This window comes from Saimiri boliviensis, chromosome 14 (genome assembly GCF_048565385.1).
Source record: "Saimiri boliviensis isolate mSaiBol1 chromosome 14, mSaiBol1.pri, whole genome shotgun sequence".
Taxonomy (NCBI): domain Eukaryota; kingdom Metazoa; phylum Chordata; class Mammalia; order Primates; family Cebidae; genus Saimiri; species Saimiri boliviensis.
In genome coordinates, this window is record NC_133462.1 from 93,826,149 (window position 1) to 93,841,649 (window position 15,501).

The 15,501-nt window shown below is 59.0% G+C and overlaps 1 protein-coding gene across 23 annotated transcripts in view; it reads right to left on the bottom strand.

Moving 5' to 3' along the window:
- Positions 1-15,501, bottom strand: part of OBSCN (obscurin, cytoskeletal calmodulin and titin-interacting RhoGEF) — a 156,940-nt gene that overhangs the window by 71,947 nt on the left and 69,492 nt on the right. For 11 of the 23 annotated variants that reach the window (XM_074385464.1, XM_074385454.1, XM_039464328.2 and 8 more), the window contains 10 exons: positions 15,224-15,490; positions 14,013-14,279; positions 13,645-13,908; positions 13,090-13,353; positions 8,061-8,324; positions 7,442-7,705; positions 5,884-6,147; positions 2,192-2,455; positions 1,413-1,676; positions 791-1,054 (listed from right to left, as the gene is read on the bottom strand). In XM_074385464.1, coding sequence (XP_074241565.1) covers positions 791-1,054; positions 1,413-1,676; positions 2,192-2,455; positions 5,884-6,147; positions 7,442-7,705; positions 8,061-8,324; positions 13,090-13,353; positions 13,645-13,908; positions 14,013-14,279; positions 15,224-15,490 — 2,646 coding nt within the window. The remainder of the gene's footprint in view (positions 1-790; positions 1,055-1,412; positions 1,677-2,191; positions 2,456-5,883; positions 6,148-7,441; positions 7,706-8,060; positions 8,325-13,089; positions 13,354-13,644; positions 13,909-14,012; positions 14,280-15,223; positions 15,491-15,501) is intronic. The other 12 variants (XM_074385458.1, XM_074385455.1, XM_074385461.1 and 9 more) reach the window with 9 other exon arrangements.

Below are 15,501 nucleotides of genomic sequence, written 5' to 3' on the forward strand. Positions count from 1 at the left end.
GTGTTATGGTCTGAATTGTGCCTCAGAAAAATGCATATGTTGAAGTCCTGACCCCCAGCACACCCCAGAATGTCACTGTGTTTAAAGACAATCATTGAAAGGTAAAATGAGGTTGTTACGGTGGGCCCAAATCCAGTATGACTTATAAAGAGAGGTGCCCTTATAAAGAGAGGTTAGGCCACACATACGCACCCAGAGGGACAACCATGTGAAGACACGAGAAGACAGCTGTCTACAAGAAGAGGGGCTGACATCTTGATCTTGCGATTTCAGCCCCATACTTCTGAGAAAATAAATCTCTGTGGTTTGAGCCACCCTGTCTGCGGTGCTTTGTTATGTCAGCCTGAGCAGATGAAGACAATACTCCTTTAGAAGCTTGGAATGACCACAAGGATCGATGAGAAAACTCGCCAGATTGAAGAGGCACCTGACCTGAACCCATTGCTATGTGTGTCTAAGGACATACATTTCCTGACCTCCATGCCTGGGGCCCAAGAGCTGGTGCACATCCACAGGCCCTTGTAAAATGGCAGAGGCCCAGGAGACCCTCCTGGATCTTGACACCTGTCTGCTGGTGCCTCCTGGGGACCCGGCACTATTCACTCCTGGGGTCCGTGTGTCCAGGTCCTAGATTAGGGCCATCCAAGTGGGTTCTCAGTGCGTTTGTGGGATGGACCACACGGATAAGTGACTAAGATGTCAATGACATTTAGAGACACTGGGAGAGCACAGACCACGTGGGTTCGGTGGGGGAAGACAAGTCACTCAGGTGGCCACACGTGGTCTTTACCCCTGACGGTGAGCGTGGCTGAGGTCTTCTCCTGCCCACATATGCACGAGTATTCTCCAGCATCTGCTGTGACTAGGCCACGAATCTGCAGCTCACACCTGGTCCCGTCCTGCCTCAGGCTGTATCTGTCCCCATCTGTGAGGGTGCTGGGCCCCTTTCTCCACTCCACAGGGGCCGCCTTGCTCAGCTCACATTGCAGGGTGGCTATAGCCCCTTCTGTGGCCTTCTGGCTTCTCACATCCTCTATGAATCTGGCAGGCAGGGCTGAGAAGGACCAAACAGTCACTGACATCTTCAGACTGTCTGGAGGATTCTTTGCACAGGGCATGGACATTAATAAGGAGCCACACAAACCACCAAAGGACCACAGTAAGATGAGCAATGAACCAACAGTGAGAAGGCAAATGGCCCAGGAGGCACAGAGAATACACAGGGATGTGCATGAGCAGGAGGACATCTGATGAGATGGGGGTGGGGGTGGGAGACATCTAGAGGGCCCCAGGTAAAGAACAGATAATCAAGGGTTGCCACAGGAGCTGTGCCACATTGGAGGAAGAAGGCGGTGACACAGAGAGGCGTATACACCAAGCCACAAGCCCATGTGGCCACACAGGATCTTTACCCCTGACTGTGAGTGTAGCTGAGGTCTTCTCCTGCCCACACACACATGAGTACACCCCAGTATCTGCCACAGCCAGGCGGTGAATCTGCAGCTCACACATGGCCCCGTCCTGTCTCAGGCTGTATCTGTCCCCATCTCTGAGAGCCTCGAGTCCTTTCCTCCACTCCACAGGGGCTGCCTTGCTCAGCTCACATTGCAGGGTGGCTGTGGCCCCTTCCTTGGCCTCTTCGTTCCTCAGACCCTCTGTGAACCTGGCAGGCAGGGCTGGTGAAGGGATCAGAAAGACAGGGACACAATTACACTGAGCACAAGACAAGACACAGATGGCACAGCGAAGACAGAAACTCCAAGTGAACACAGGCCACACGTAGGGCATGCCAAGCACAGGCTGTAGATTCTCTCTGTGCAGCCTGGTAACACCATAGTCATGGCCCCTTCGTGGGCTCCTCAGGCCTCAGAGATAACATGAATCTGTCATGTAGGGCCAGAGAGGGTCATAAAACAAGAACGTTAGACTCCTTGAAAGCGCTGGTAGACAGGACCCGACAAGATGGACGACGGACAATCTGATAGGACAGGGCCTGTGGTATCACGGGGTGGGAATCTGGATGTACATGTGTTTCTTCTGGTTCCTTCAGCAGCCCAGGAAGCTGGAAGGGACAGTGTGGCATGACGTAAAGGGTGTGGCAGTCTGGGGGAGACCATGCAATGAGCAGAAATTGACAACAGGAAGTGAACAACTGGCCACCAGAATATGGCTCTGGACGTGTGGACTTTACCCCTGATGGTGAGCATGGCTGAGGTCTTCTCCCGTCCACACATGCACGAGTATTCTCCAGCATCAGCCACAGCCAGGCTGTGGATGTACAGCTCACACCTCGTCCCATCCTGCTTCAGGCTGTATCTGCTCCCATCTCTGAGGGTCTCAGGACCCTTCTTCCACTCCACAGGGGATACCTTGCTCAGCTCACACTGCAGCACAGCCGTGGCCCCTTCTGAGGCCTCCATGGACTTCAGATCTTGAGTGAATCTGGCAGGCAGGGCTAGGAAGGGTCACATGGACAGAAGCCATCAAACCCTCTGGAGATCTGAGGGACGCACCTGAACATCCAAAAGGGAAACAGAAGGAGATCCCAAGGACACAGGATAAGGAGGACCAAAAACTGTGTGAGAGTGAGGTCTTCCTGCGTTCTGCCTCTGAGGCACAGATTAGCTGGGAGTTGGGCTCCATCCTGGATCTCTTCTCAAAAGGCATCTTGTCCTACCCATATCCTATCATTACTAGGAAGAAAGACTCCTCCAGCTTGCAACCCACATACGCAATAATGTGATGCATCTCTCTCCTCTCTCTCCTCCCTCCCTCCCTCTCCCTCCACCCCCACCCCCTCCAACCTCATAGGATGCACCTCCCTGCCCTGGCACCTGCCTCCCATTCTCATACAGGCGATACCCATCCCATGTAGGGCGTCCATCTGGCACTGCTCATGAATGGGCATTCCTGGGCTCGCTGCCCACCATCCCAGCCCACACAAGGCCCTGCTGTCTCCACCTCATTACTCCTGTCCTGACCTTACTGGATACACATTGCCTTGGCTCAACCACTGAAACCCCCAACAGACCCCAGATGTGGCTTCTACACCACAACTCTGACTCTTCAACCTGCCATCCTCTCTTCCCTCCTGACTTCAGGCAGAGTGAGAGCTCACAAGGTACAACGAACCAAGGCCCACCCTGATTACCCTCTGTTATGCTCTGATTGCATCCCCCCAAATTTACATGTTCACATCTAACCTCTAGAACCTCAGAGTGTGACTGTATCAAAGATAGGGCCTTTAAAGTGCTAACTTAACATTAAATGAGGTTATTAGGATGTGCCCTAATCCAATATGACTGGTGTCCTTATAAAAAGAGGGTATCAGGACACAGACACACACAGAGGGGTGACCACCTGAAAAACAGAAGGGGTGACCACATGAAAAACCACATCAACAAGCCAAGGAGAGAAGCCTCCGAGGAAGTCAACCTAACAACACTTCATCTCAGACTTCTAGTCAGAAAACTAACAAAACATTGGTACCAGGAGTTGGGTGCCATTGTAACAATTATCCAAAAATGTGGAAGTTGCTTTGGAACTGGGTAGTGGGTAGAGGCTGGATATTTGAAGTGCATGTTGGAAAAAAAACCTACATTGCTATCAACAACCTCTTCATGCAATGACGGACATTCAAAATCCTTCTGGTCAGAGCTCAGATGGAAATAAAGAACAGGTTGTTGGAAAGCAGAGGAACGGTGATCCTCATTAAGTGGCAAAGAACGTGTCCAAATTGTGTTGTTGTGTGTGTAAGGGAGGACTGATAGACAGTAAAATCTTGCATGTTTAGCTGAGGAGATTTCTAAGTAAAGTGTTGAAGGTGCAGCCTGTTTTCTTTGCTGCTTATAGTCAAGTGCAAGAGGAGGGAAATAAATTGAAGAGGAATTGTAAGTAAAAAAAAAAAAAGGAATCAATATTTGAAGCTTTGGAAATTTTTCAGCCTATCCACATGGTAAAAAATGAGACACTGTGTTCCAAAGAGAACATCGTAGGTGTGACTAGACAACCATTTGCTAAAGCACCAGGTGTGCAGTTTATGGATCCAATTAGTCATCTCTTCAGAAGCCAGGAGTAGAGATGCAGTTATCTGGAAAAGCCTCTTATCTGATGGTGTGACCCTCCATGAATTGCATGGAAGGCCAACTGCTTTTGATAATCTTCTACAAGCAAATTGGAGTAAATTGGATTGGGGTGAGATAAAATGAAAGAAGGCTGTCAGACTTCTGGGATTCCACAGAATGAGCTAATATCACTGCATGGCTGCAAACATGTCTTATCCTTCAAGAAAATGGTAGAATGGACCCAAAGGCATCAGCAGGGCTGCCACTGCCACTAGAGGTACAGGGATCAGGGCCTCCTCTGTCCAGAACCCGGGGGAGAGGCTGTTGCCCAGAGATGAGTGGATAAGACGTCATCCAGGTCTGAGAGACTGGGGACCACACTCTGGTTGGCATGGAGGGCTGGGAATTAAGTCAAATAGAATTATTTTTCAGGCTTTAAAAAAAAAGAGATGGGGGTCTCACTGTCACCCAGGCTGGAGTGCAGTGACACAATTATAACTCACTGCAGCCTCAAATTCTCAGGCTCAAGGGATCCTCCTGCCGCAGCCTCCCTAGTAGCTGGAATCCCAGGTATGTATCAACACACCTAATTAAAAAAAATTTTTTTTTTTTTAAAGAAAAGGGGTCTTGCTATACTTTCCAGGCTGGTCTAGAATGCCTGGCTTCAGGTAATTAATCCTCCTGCCTCGGCCACCCAAAGTGCTAGCATTACAGAGGTGAGCCATCATCCCCAATCACTAGCCTTAAAATCTAGGAAAATTTGCTCTGCTAGTTTCAGGCCTGCATAAGACCCGCAACCCTTTTTTCTCTTCAACTTTCCCCCTCTTGAACCAGGAATGTCTATCCTATGCCTGCACCACTGCATTTCGGAAGCACAAGACTTGTCTGGTTTCACACTTCACAATTGAAGAATTTTGCCTCAGGACGAGTCATACTTCACCTCCCTCACATTTGACTTAGATGACATTCACATGAGATTTGGATTTTGAGTTGATGCTGGAATGGGTTAAGATTACGGCTGTTAGGAAGGAGTAAATGCGTTTTGCATGTTAGAAGGTCATTAATTGTGGGAAGCCAGAGGGTGGAATGTCATGGCCTGAATTGAGTCCTCTCCTTAAATCCGTATGTTGAAATCCTAACCCTTAGTACTTCACAATGTCACTGTATTGAAATAGGATCTCTGAAAGGCAAAATGGGGTTGTTGGGGTGGGCCCAATCCAATACAACCAGAGAGTATCTACAAGCCAAGAAAAGAGGCCTCAGGAGAAACCAACTGAGTGACTCCTTGATCTTGGAATTTCAGACTCCGGAAGTCTGAGAAAATAAACACCTGCTGCGAAGCCACTCGGATGCAGTGCTCCGCTGCGCCTGCCAAGCAGACAAAGGTAGCAGTCCTTCAGGAGCCTGCATGACCACAGAACAAACACTCTTGGCAGATTTAGGGGGGGCCTGGCCTGACCACCTCCTTGCTGAGCCCCCAGCCCTACCGTGCACATCCATCAGCGCAGCCTCTAGGCCTGGGGCCCCAGAACCCACACACATGTGCAGGCCCCAGCAGGACACCAGCAGCCCTAGCAGCTCTTCCGTATCCTGACGTCTGTCTGTGAGGCTCTCCTTTGGGTCCCTGCCCCATTTACCCCTGGAGTCCATATTCCCAGGCCTTAGATTAGGTGATCCAAGTGGGTTCCATGTGCATTTGAGGGATGTGTCACACAGGTGAGTGACTGAATGAGATGACAATGATATCAAGAGGCACCGGGAGAGCAGAGACCATGTGGGTTAGGTGGGAGGAGACAGGAGTCACTCAGGTGGTCATTACCCCTGACGATGAGCATGGCTGACGTCCTCTCCTGCCCGCACACACACAAGTATTCTCCAGTGTCTGCCACAGACAGCAAACGGATCTGCAGCTCACACCTGGTCCCGTCCCGCCTCAGGCTGTATCTGTCCCCATCTCTGAGGCTCTCAGACCCCTTCCTCCACTCCACGGGGGCCGCCTTGCTCAGCTCACACCGCAGCGTGGCCGTGGCCCCTTCTGTGGCCTCTTCATTCCTCAGACCCTCTATGAACTTGGAAGGCAGGGCTGGGGAGGTCAGAAGACACAGATCCAATCACCTCTGAGCACAGGGAAGAGATAGGAAGGACGTGGAGGGCACAGACAAGACACAGAACCCAACTGGGCACAGGTCACATGGGCGTGCTGAGCACAGGCTGTGAACTGGGGCTTCCTGCCACGGCTCCTCCAGGGCCTCCTCACACCTCAGCCTTTACAGGAGTCTGGCACGCAGGCCCAGAGAGGGCCAGAAACACATGGAGAACATCAGGGGACAGAATACGACAGGATGGAAGACACGGAATTCAACGGGACAATGTCAACAGAGCCCTAGGAGGCACGCAGTAAAAGCCAGCTGGACAGCCGGCTTCCTCCTGCTTCCCACGACAGCGCCGAAGGCTGGAAGACACCCGCGCGGTTACGGACACAGGCGGGCACAGACACAGGGGGAGAATGCAGCATGGGCAGGGACAGACGTGTCAAATCAACACGTGGACGAGAGCACGGCACTGCCTGGCCGCCTGGGCCTTTCCCCCGACGGCGAGTGTGGCTGAGGCCCTCTGCTGCCCGCACACACACGGGTCCTCCCCCCTGTCCTCCGCCACCAGGCCACGGATCTGCAGCTCACACCTGACCCCGTCCTGTCTCAGGCTGTGTCTGTCTCCATCTCTGAGGGTCTCAGGCCCCTTCCGCCACTCCACGGGGGCCACCTGGCTCAGCGCACACTGCAGCGTGGCTGTGGCCCCTTCCGTGGCCTCTTTGTTCTTCAGACCCTCTGTGAACTTGATGGGTAGAGCTGGGGGAGGGTCAGAATATATGAACGCTCATGCTCTCTGAGCACGTGGAAGAGACAGAACACGGATGGCACAGAGAAGACACAGAACCCAACTGGACACAGGCCACATGGAGGTGTGCTGAGAACAGGCTGTGGATGGGGGCTTCCCATGCTCCAGCCCATCGGCACTGTTGCTGTGGCTCCTTCCGTGGCCTCCTGAGGCCTCACACTTTATGCTCCCAGAGCCAGAGGACGTCAGACACACACGAGGACCATGAGAGCCTTGGCAGCGCTCTGTGGGGGAGGGTCGGGCAGCAGGAAGGGCAAGGCACAGAAGCCGACAGGGCGACGTGGCAGAGTCCAGCCGTGCAGGCATGTGGGGTGGGAGCCGGCTGCAGGGCCAGTTTCTCCGGGTTCCCACAACAGCTCTGGGGGCTGGGAAGAGAGTGCCGCAGATGCAGGGACACAGCATGGGGCAAGCACAGACGGAGGGCGTGACAACACGTGAGCCCCAAAAGACGGCTCTCCTTAGCCACATGTGGCCTTTACCCCTGACGGTGAGAGTGGCTGATGTCCTCTCCTGTCCACACACGCACGAGTACTCCCCAGTGTCTGCCACGGATAGCCCACGGATCTGCAGCTCACACCTGGTCCCGTCCCGCCTCAGGCTGTATCTGTCCCCATCTCTGAGGCTCTCAGACCCCTTCCTCCACTCCACGGGGGCCGCCTTGCTCAGCTCACACCGCAGCGTGGCCGTGGCCCCTTCTCTGGCCTCCTGGCTTCTCACGTCTTCTATGAACCTGGCAGGCAGGGCTGGGAAGGACCAAGCAGTCACTGAGATCATCGGACTGTCTAGACGACTCTGTGGACAGGACATGGGCACCCACAAGGAACCACACAAACCACCAAAGGACCACACGTGAAGGAGCAAATGAACGTTCACACGGGAGGAAGCAAATGGACCGCAGGAACAGAGGACACAGAGGGACGAGTGTGAGGACACCTCCGGGACAAGAATCCGGGGAGGCGGGAGACGTCGGAGGACCTCAGGTGGAGAAGAGACAGCCTGGGCTTGCCACAGGGGCTGTCCCACATTTGGAAGATGAGGATGGCACGGTGACATGCAGACACCACACCACAGGTCCACAAGGCCACACACGATCTTTACCCCTGACAGTGAGCGTGGCTGACGTCTTCTCCTGCCCACACACGCACGAGTACTCCCCGGCGTCCGCCATGGCTAGGCCACAGATCTGCAGCTCACATCTCATCCCCTCCTGCCTCAGGATGTGTCTGTCCCCATCTCTGAGGTTCTTAGGCCCCTTTCTCCACTCCACGGGGGCTGCCTTGCTCAGTTCACACCGCAGCGTGGCTGTGGCCCCTTCCTCGGCCTCTTCATTCCGCAGACCCTCTGTGAACCTGGCCGGCAGGGCTGGAGAGCCGAAAGAGAGGACCACAGTTACACCCTGTGAGCCCAGAGAAGACACAGGACACGGGCAGAGAGAGAAGACAGGGAACCCATCTGAACGCGGCCGCTCCTGGGGCGTGCTAAGCACAGGCTGTGCGCTGCGGCTCCCACTGTCCAGCCCATTGGCATTGTGGCGGGGCCCCTTCTGAGACGTCCTCAGGTCTCTGACTTTCTATGAACCTGGCTGGCAGGGCTAGAGGAACACAAACACCATGAGACCCTCTGGAGACAGTGGGGGACACTCAGCAAGGACACGCTCCCTCACTGGAGGGAACCAGGAACTAACGCACAGACACGTGGATGGGAAACAGTGCCCCGGGCACAGAGAACAGAATGGCCATGCCCACACAGGGGAAAGCCGCTGGGGAAACTGAGGAGCGGGAATCCTAGCAAGGACCCCAAAATGATCGCAGACACACAGCTGCCACAGGCCCCGCGAGATGGGGAGGTGCTCCAGGGCCCAAGACCAGCGTGGCGCTCAGCGACAGCACACTGCGGCCCACCCATGCTGTGGCTCCCTGGTTCATTGTTGCTTCTTATTTTTCTTTTCTTCAGACAGGGTTTCAGGGTGTTGCTCAGGCTGGAGAGCAGTGTTACCATCACAGCTCACTGCAGCCTCCAACTTGTGGCCTCAACCAGTCCTCCCACTTCAGCCTCCTGAGCAGCTGGGACCACAGGTGCACAGCACCACACCCAGCTAAATTTTGTATTTTTTGTAGAGAGGGGGTCTCCCTGGGTTGCCCAGGTCAGTCTGGAACTCTTGGGTTCAACTGATCCTCCCGCCTCAGACTCCCAAAGTGGTAGGATTACAGGCGTGAGCCAGTGGTAGGATTACAGGCGTGAGCCACTGCAGCCGGTCATGATCTTGATGGATAGCTGGAGGAAAGACCCAAAATCCACTGCCTGAAAGTCCCCCACAAAATCATCCTGCTTCTCATCAGTTCCTGCTGCTCCTGCGGCCAGAGCCCAGGGCAGACGGCGGGTAAGGAGCCTGCTGCTGGGAGGGAGGAGAGTGCTGCCTTCCACCTTGACTGTCACTGTGTTAAGGACACAGGCAGGGACCCCAGGTGGCAGGTGCCCCGGTGCATGGGTCCGGCAGATGAGACACGACCCACTGAACACACGAAGGAGCCATCCAGCCAGGCACGTAGAAACAGCCATGGATCGCAGGGACAGACGAGGGCCACTGGGTCCTGTGCGTTGGGGCTGGGTAGCTTCCTAGCCCACCAGATGGAGACTGGGGCCTCGGAGCGCCCGGCTGCTTCCTGGAGACCCCCAGGGGAACCTTGGCTCAGAGCATCCTCGGGGCTTCCGGGTCCAGTGGAGACGTCCAGCACGCACGGGTGCCCTCTCAGCAGGAACCACAGCGGGCACCACAGGGCACCCATCACCTCCCTCGGAACTCGCCCACTTCCGGAAGCAACTGCCTCAGGCAGCCGGCAGGGGTCTACCCTGGCCATCTGTTCTCCAGCCACCGGTCTGAGGGGGACGCAGCTGAGCCCCCGGCCCCTGTGGTCTCTGTCTTTCCAAAACGCTACACAGCCATGAGACAGGGCCTGAAGTCTGTGGGCCTCGTGGGTATCCTGGTGAGCCTGGTGGTGTGGTGCCTCTGTGCCATGGAAGCTGTGCTCTGTCGATGCCGCTGCAAGAGCGTGGCGGCCAGGCCTCCCACAAAGGTCTGAGACACCTGTGCCTGTGGCCGGAGCTACCTGCTTCAGGTACTGGTGTCCAGACGGCCGTGCCTGGCCCCCAGACGCTGCCCTCCACTGGCCTGAGGGATCCCTCCGTGCAGTGTGAGTGGAGCCCACCAGAGTCCTGGGCGAGAAGGCCCTTCAGCCAGAGAGCGCCCTTCCCTGCGCTCCCTCGAAGGTGCCCGGGCCCTCCCTCTGGGCCGGCTTTATCCCACGTGCTTTCCCGCACGGAAGCGAGCCAAGCCCTTCAAGGCGCCGAGCACCTGCGCATGCCACACCACACCACCAGCCACAAGGGGCCATGGGCCACGGACACAGGAGGCCAGGCAACTGGGGCTGTGCCCCTTCCGCTGAGAATACCGGTGGCTTGAGGCTGGAAGCCTCTCCCGGCTGTGACTGAGAGGTCCAGGGCCCAGGGTGAGATCTGCAGCCTCACCTCCCTGGGGACCCAAACATGGCTGAGATCCACTCCCACCACCCACACACGAGGACACCCCGGATCCACCACAGGCAGGCCACAGGGCTCTGGACGTCCAGTCCTGGTCAAAGTCCCCATCTCCAAAGCTCTTAGCCCCTTCCTCCAAATCACACAGCTGCTCTGCTTGGCCGTCATATGACAGCCACTGTGGTGGCTCCTCCCCACGGCCACCCGTCACCTCCTCCCCACGGCCACCCGTCACCTCCTCCCCACACCCACCCGTCACCTCCTCCCCACACCCACCCGTCACCTCCTCCCCACACCCACCCGTCACCTCCTCCCCACACCCACCCGTCACCTCCTCCCCACGGCCACCCGTCACCTCCTCCCCACGGCCACCCGTCACCTCCTCCCCACACCCACCCGTCACCTCCTCCCCACACCCACCCGTCACCTCCTCCCCACACCCACCCGTCACCTCCTCCCCACACCCACCCGTCACCTCCTCCCCACACCCACCCGTCACCTCCTCCCCACGGCCAGCCGTCACCTCCTCCCCACGGCCAGCCGTCACCTCCTCCCCACGGCCAGCCGTCACCTCCTCCCCACGGCCAGCCGTCACCTCCTCCCCACGGCCACCCGTCACCTCCTCCCCACGGCCACCCGTCACCTCCTCCCCACGGCCACCCGTCACCTCCTCCCCACGGCCACCCGTCACCTCCTCCCCACGGCCACCCGTCACCTCCTCCCCACACCCACCCGTCACCTCCTCCCCACACCCACCCGTCACCTCCTCCCCACACCCACCCGTCACCTCCTCCCCACGGCCAGCCGTCACCTCCTCCCCACGGCCAGCCGTCACCTCCTCCCCACGGCCAGCCGTCACCTCCTCCCCACACCCACCCGTCACCTCCTCCCCACGGCCAGCCGTCACCTCCTCCCCACGGCCAGCCGTCACCTCCTCCCCACGGCCAGCCGTCACCTCCTCCCCACGGCCAGCCGTCACCTCCTCCCCACGGCCACCCGTCACCTCCTCCCCACGGCCACCCGTCACCTCCTCCCCACACCCACCCGTCACCTCCTCCCCACACCCACCCGTCACCTCCTCCCCACACCCACCCGTCACCTCCTCCCCACGGCCACCCGTCACCTCCTCCCCACGGCCACCCGTCACCTCCTCCCCACGGCCACTCGTCACCTCCTCCCCACACCCACCCGTCACCTCCTCCCCACGGCCACCCGTCACCTCCTCCCCACGGCCACCCGTCACCTCCTCCCCACGGCCACCCGTCACCTCCTCCCCACGGCCACCCGTCACCTCCTCCCCACACCCACCCGTCACCTCCTCCCCACACCCACCCGTCACCTCCTCCCCACACCCACCCGTCACCTCCTCCCCACACCCACCCGTCACCTCCTCCCCACACCCACCCGTCACCTCCTCCCCACACCCACCCGTCACCTCCTCCCCACACCCACCCGTCACCTCCTCCCCACGGCCACCCGTCACCTCCTCCCCACGGCCACCCGTCACCTCCTCCCCACGGCCACCCGTCACCTCCTCCCCACACCCACCCGTCACCTCCTCCCCACGGCCACCCGTCACCTCCTCCCCACGGCCACCCGTCACCTCCTCCCCACGGCCACCCGTCACCTCCTCCCCACACCCACCCGTCACCTCCTCCCCACGGCCACCCGTCACCTCCTCCCCACGGCCACCCGTCACCTCCTCCCCACGGTCACCCGTCACTTCCTCCCCAGTCACCCGTCACCTCCTCCCCACACCCACCCGTCACCTCCTCCCCACGGCCACCCGTCACCTCCTCCCCACGGTCACCCGTCACTTCCTCCCCAGTCACCCGTCACCTCCTCCCCACGGCCACCCGTCACCTCCTCCCCACGGCCACCCGTCACCTCCCCACGGCCACCCGTCACCTCCTCCCCACGGCCACCCGTCACCTCCTCCCCACGGTCACCCGTCACTTCCTCCCCAGTCACCCGTCACCTCCTCCCCACACCCACCCGTCACCTCCTCCCCACACCCACCCGTCACCTCCTCCCCACGGTCACCCGTCACTTCCTCCCCAGTCACCCGTCACCTCCTCCCCACGGTCACCCGTCACCTCCTCCCCACGGCCACCCCATCTCCTCCCCACGCTCACCCTGCCTCTCTCCTCCTCACAGCGGCCCCTCACCCCTGGCTGTGCACACCAGCCCACCTGCACCCCCACCCTCATCTGTGTTCCGCTCCTGGGGCTCCTCCTGGTGGCCCTGCTGCCTCCCTGGTGTTTACCCCACAGAAGGTCTGTGATCTCGTCTCATAATGACTTGGCTCTCCCTAGAGAAGGTCCGTGATCTCAGTCTTCCAGTGATTTGGCTCTCCCCACATGCTCTGTCTCGGCCCGTGACCCGTAGGGCCGGGAGGGCCCTCTGTTCTCTGCTGTCTTCCTGCCCCTGAGTTGGGTCATGCACAGCAGGTGTGGGGAATCCCTACTGAAGGAATGAAAGAGCCACACACAGAAAGACAGGCAGGGCCACAGCGCAGACGTGGGCACAGGGCAGGAATGTGCATGCCGCTCAGACGCAACCACCCGTGCACGTGGCCGGGGGCAGTCATTACCCTTCACGGTGAGCATGGCGGACGTCCTCTGCTCCCCACACACGCACGAGTACTCCCCAGCATCCGCCACGGCCAGGCCACGGATCTGCAGCTCACACACGGCCCCGTCCTGCCTCAGGCTGTGTCTGTCCCCGTCTCTGAGGCTCTCAGGCCCCTTCCTCCACTCCACGGGGGCCGCCTTGCTCAGCTCACACCGCAGCATGGCTGTGGCCCCTTCCGTGGCCTCTTGGTGTCTCAGTCTTCCTATGAAGTGGGCAGGCGTGGCTGGGGAGGGATGGACAGACAGACACAGAAGAGGTCAGACACTGGGAAGCACTGGGGACAGGCCATGGCGAGACGAGGATAAGTCAACTCCCACAGGCCGTGCCCCAGGGTGCCTGGAGGGCCGGAGTCTGGCTGGAGACGCCTGGTTCTCCTGGTTCCCTCCACGGCCCAGAAAGCGGGACGGGATTCTGTGGTGAGCAGGGAGGAGCATGGCACAGTCGGGGAGACGGGACTGGGACAGCAGACGTGAAGAAGTGGACACTGGACACGGCTCTGGACACGCGGTCTCACCCCTGACAGTGAGCACGGCGGAGGTGCTCTGCTCCGCACACACGCACGAGTACTCCCCGGCGTCCACCACGGCCAGGCCACGGATCTGCAGCTCACACACGGCCCCGTCCTGCCTCAGGCAGTGCCTGTCCCCATCTCTAAGGGTCTCGGACCCCTTCCTCCACTCCACGGGGGCTGCCTTGCTCAGCTCACACCGCAGCGTGGCCGTGGCCCCTTCCGTGGCCTCCTTGTTCCTCAGTTTCCCAATGAACTGAGCAGGCAGAGCTGCAGGAGGGTCAGACAGACACGGAGAGCACCATCTTTGTTCCCCTGTGTTGGAGGAGGCGGCATCCCTGGGCCACATGGGCAGGATGGACAGAGATGCTTACCTGTCACTGTGAGGGTGGCAGAAGTCGTCTGGTCCCCGAAGGAGCATGAGTACAGCCCACTGTCCTGCGGCCGCAGGTCCCGGACCACCAGCTCCAGCACGGCGCCCTCCTGGCGTAGGCTGTACTTGTCACCTGGCCTCAGCACACTGTCCCCGCAGCGCCACTCCACGGGTGCGGCCACAGACGACAGCATGCAGCGCAGTGTGGCAGCACCACCCTCCAGCGCCTCCAGGTCCTTCAGGGCCTCCCGGAACCGCACCGGCCGGGCTGCGGACAGGCACGGGCTCAGCTCACCCCCCTGCCCTGAAGTCCACGAGGGGTCCCCAGCCGGGGGTGGAGGGCTGGGGACATCGGCTGCAGAGTGCCAGCAGGCCCGCCTCCCCCTTCTCCTGTGGGGCCTGTGGCAGGGACCTCAGGACTTCTGGAAAGGGTCAGCTCTGAAGGTGAGGGGCAGAAAGGGTGAATCAAGCAGGAGAACAGACAGGTAGGTGTCAGGGACCTGTGCCCTCCAAATTCACAGGTGGAAGCCCTAGCCCAGACCTCCAAGCGTGGCTGTGACACGGGAAGTAAGGTCAAATGAAATCACGGTGGGCCCTCAGCCACCGCGGCTGCACCTCCTGAAAAGGAAAATCAGGGCTGGGTGCAGCGGCTCACACCTGTCATCCAGCACTTTGGGAGGCTGAGGTGGGCAGATCAGCTGAGGTCAGGAGCTCGAGAACAGCCTGCCCAACATGGAGAAAACCCGTCTTTACTAAAAATACAAAAAATATTAGCTGGGCGTGGTGGCATATGCCTGTAATCCCAGCTACTCAGGAGGCTGAGGCAGGAGAACCGCTTAAACCCGGGAGGCGGCGGTTGCGGTGAACCAAGATCACGTCATTGCACTCCAGCCTGGACGACGAGAGAAAATCCGACTTAAAAATAAAAAGGGAGATGCGCACACAGGTGTGCAGAGGGCTGGCCCTTCAGGAATGCGGAGGGTCTGCAGGGCGGCTCCTGCGGGTGGCAGAGGCCAGGGCAGGAGCCAAGCAGGGCGGACCAGGTGCTAGGAAATGCCAGGAAGCACATGGGGACCGGGGCGCCCCACACAGGATGCACGGGAGCCTTGGGCTCCCTGTGGGTGCACATGCCCTGCCCTGAAGCTGGGGCTGCCTCACGAGAGAGCAGCAGTTGCCTGCCCCGTGGCTGGGCTTCGGGCAGCTGGGGCTCACCATGCACCCTGACGATGGAGCTGCTGCAGGCGCCCTCGGCCTCACACTTGTAGCGTCCGCTGTCCTGCAGGGTGGCCCCAGTGATGAGCAGCTGGGCCCAGTGGCCCTCGTGGCTCAGCTGGCAGCGGGCGGACGGCCGCAGGGTCTTCCCATCCTTTGTCCAGTGCACGGGGATGTCGCGGGTGCTGGTCTCGCATGCAAGGGTCAAGTCCTCACCCTCTGTGACCGTGGCATCTGCGAGCTCCCGGGAGAAGACGCTTGGCTTCTCTGGGGGGCAG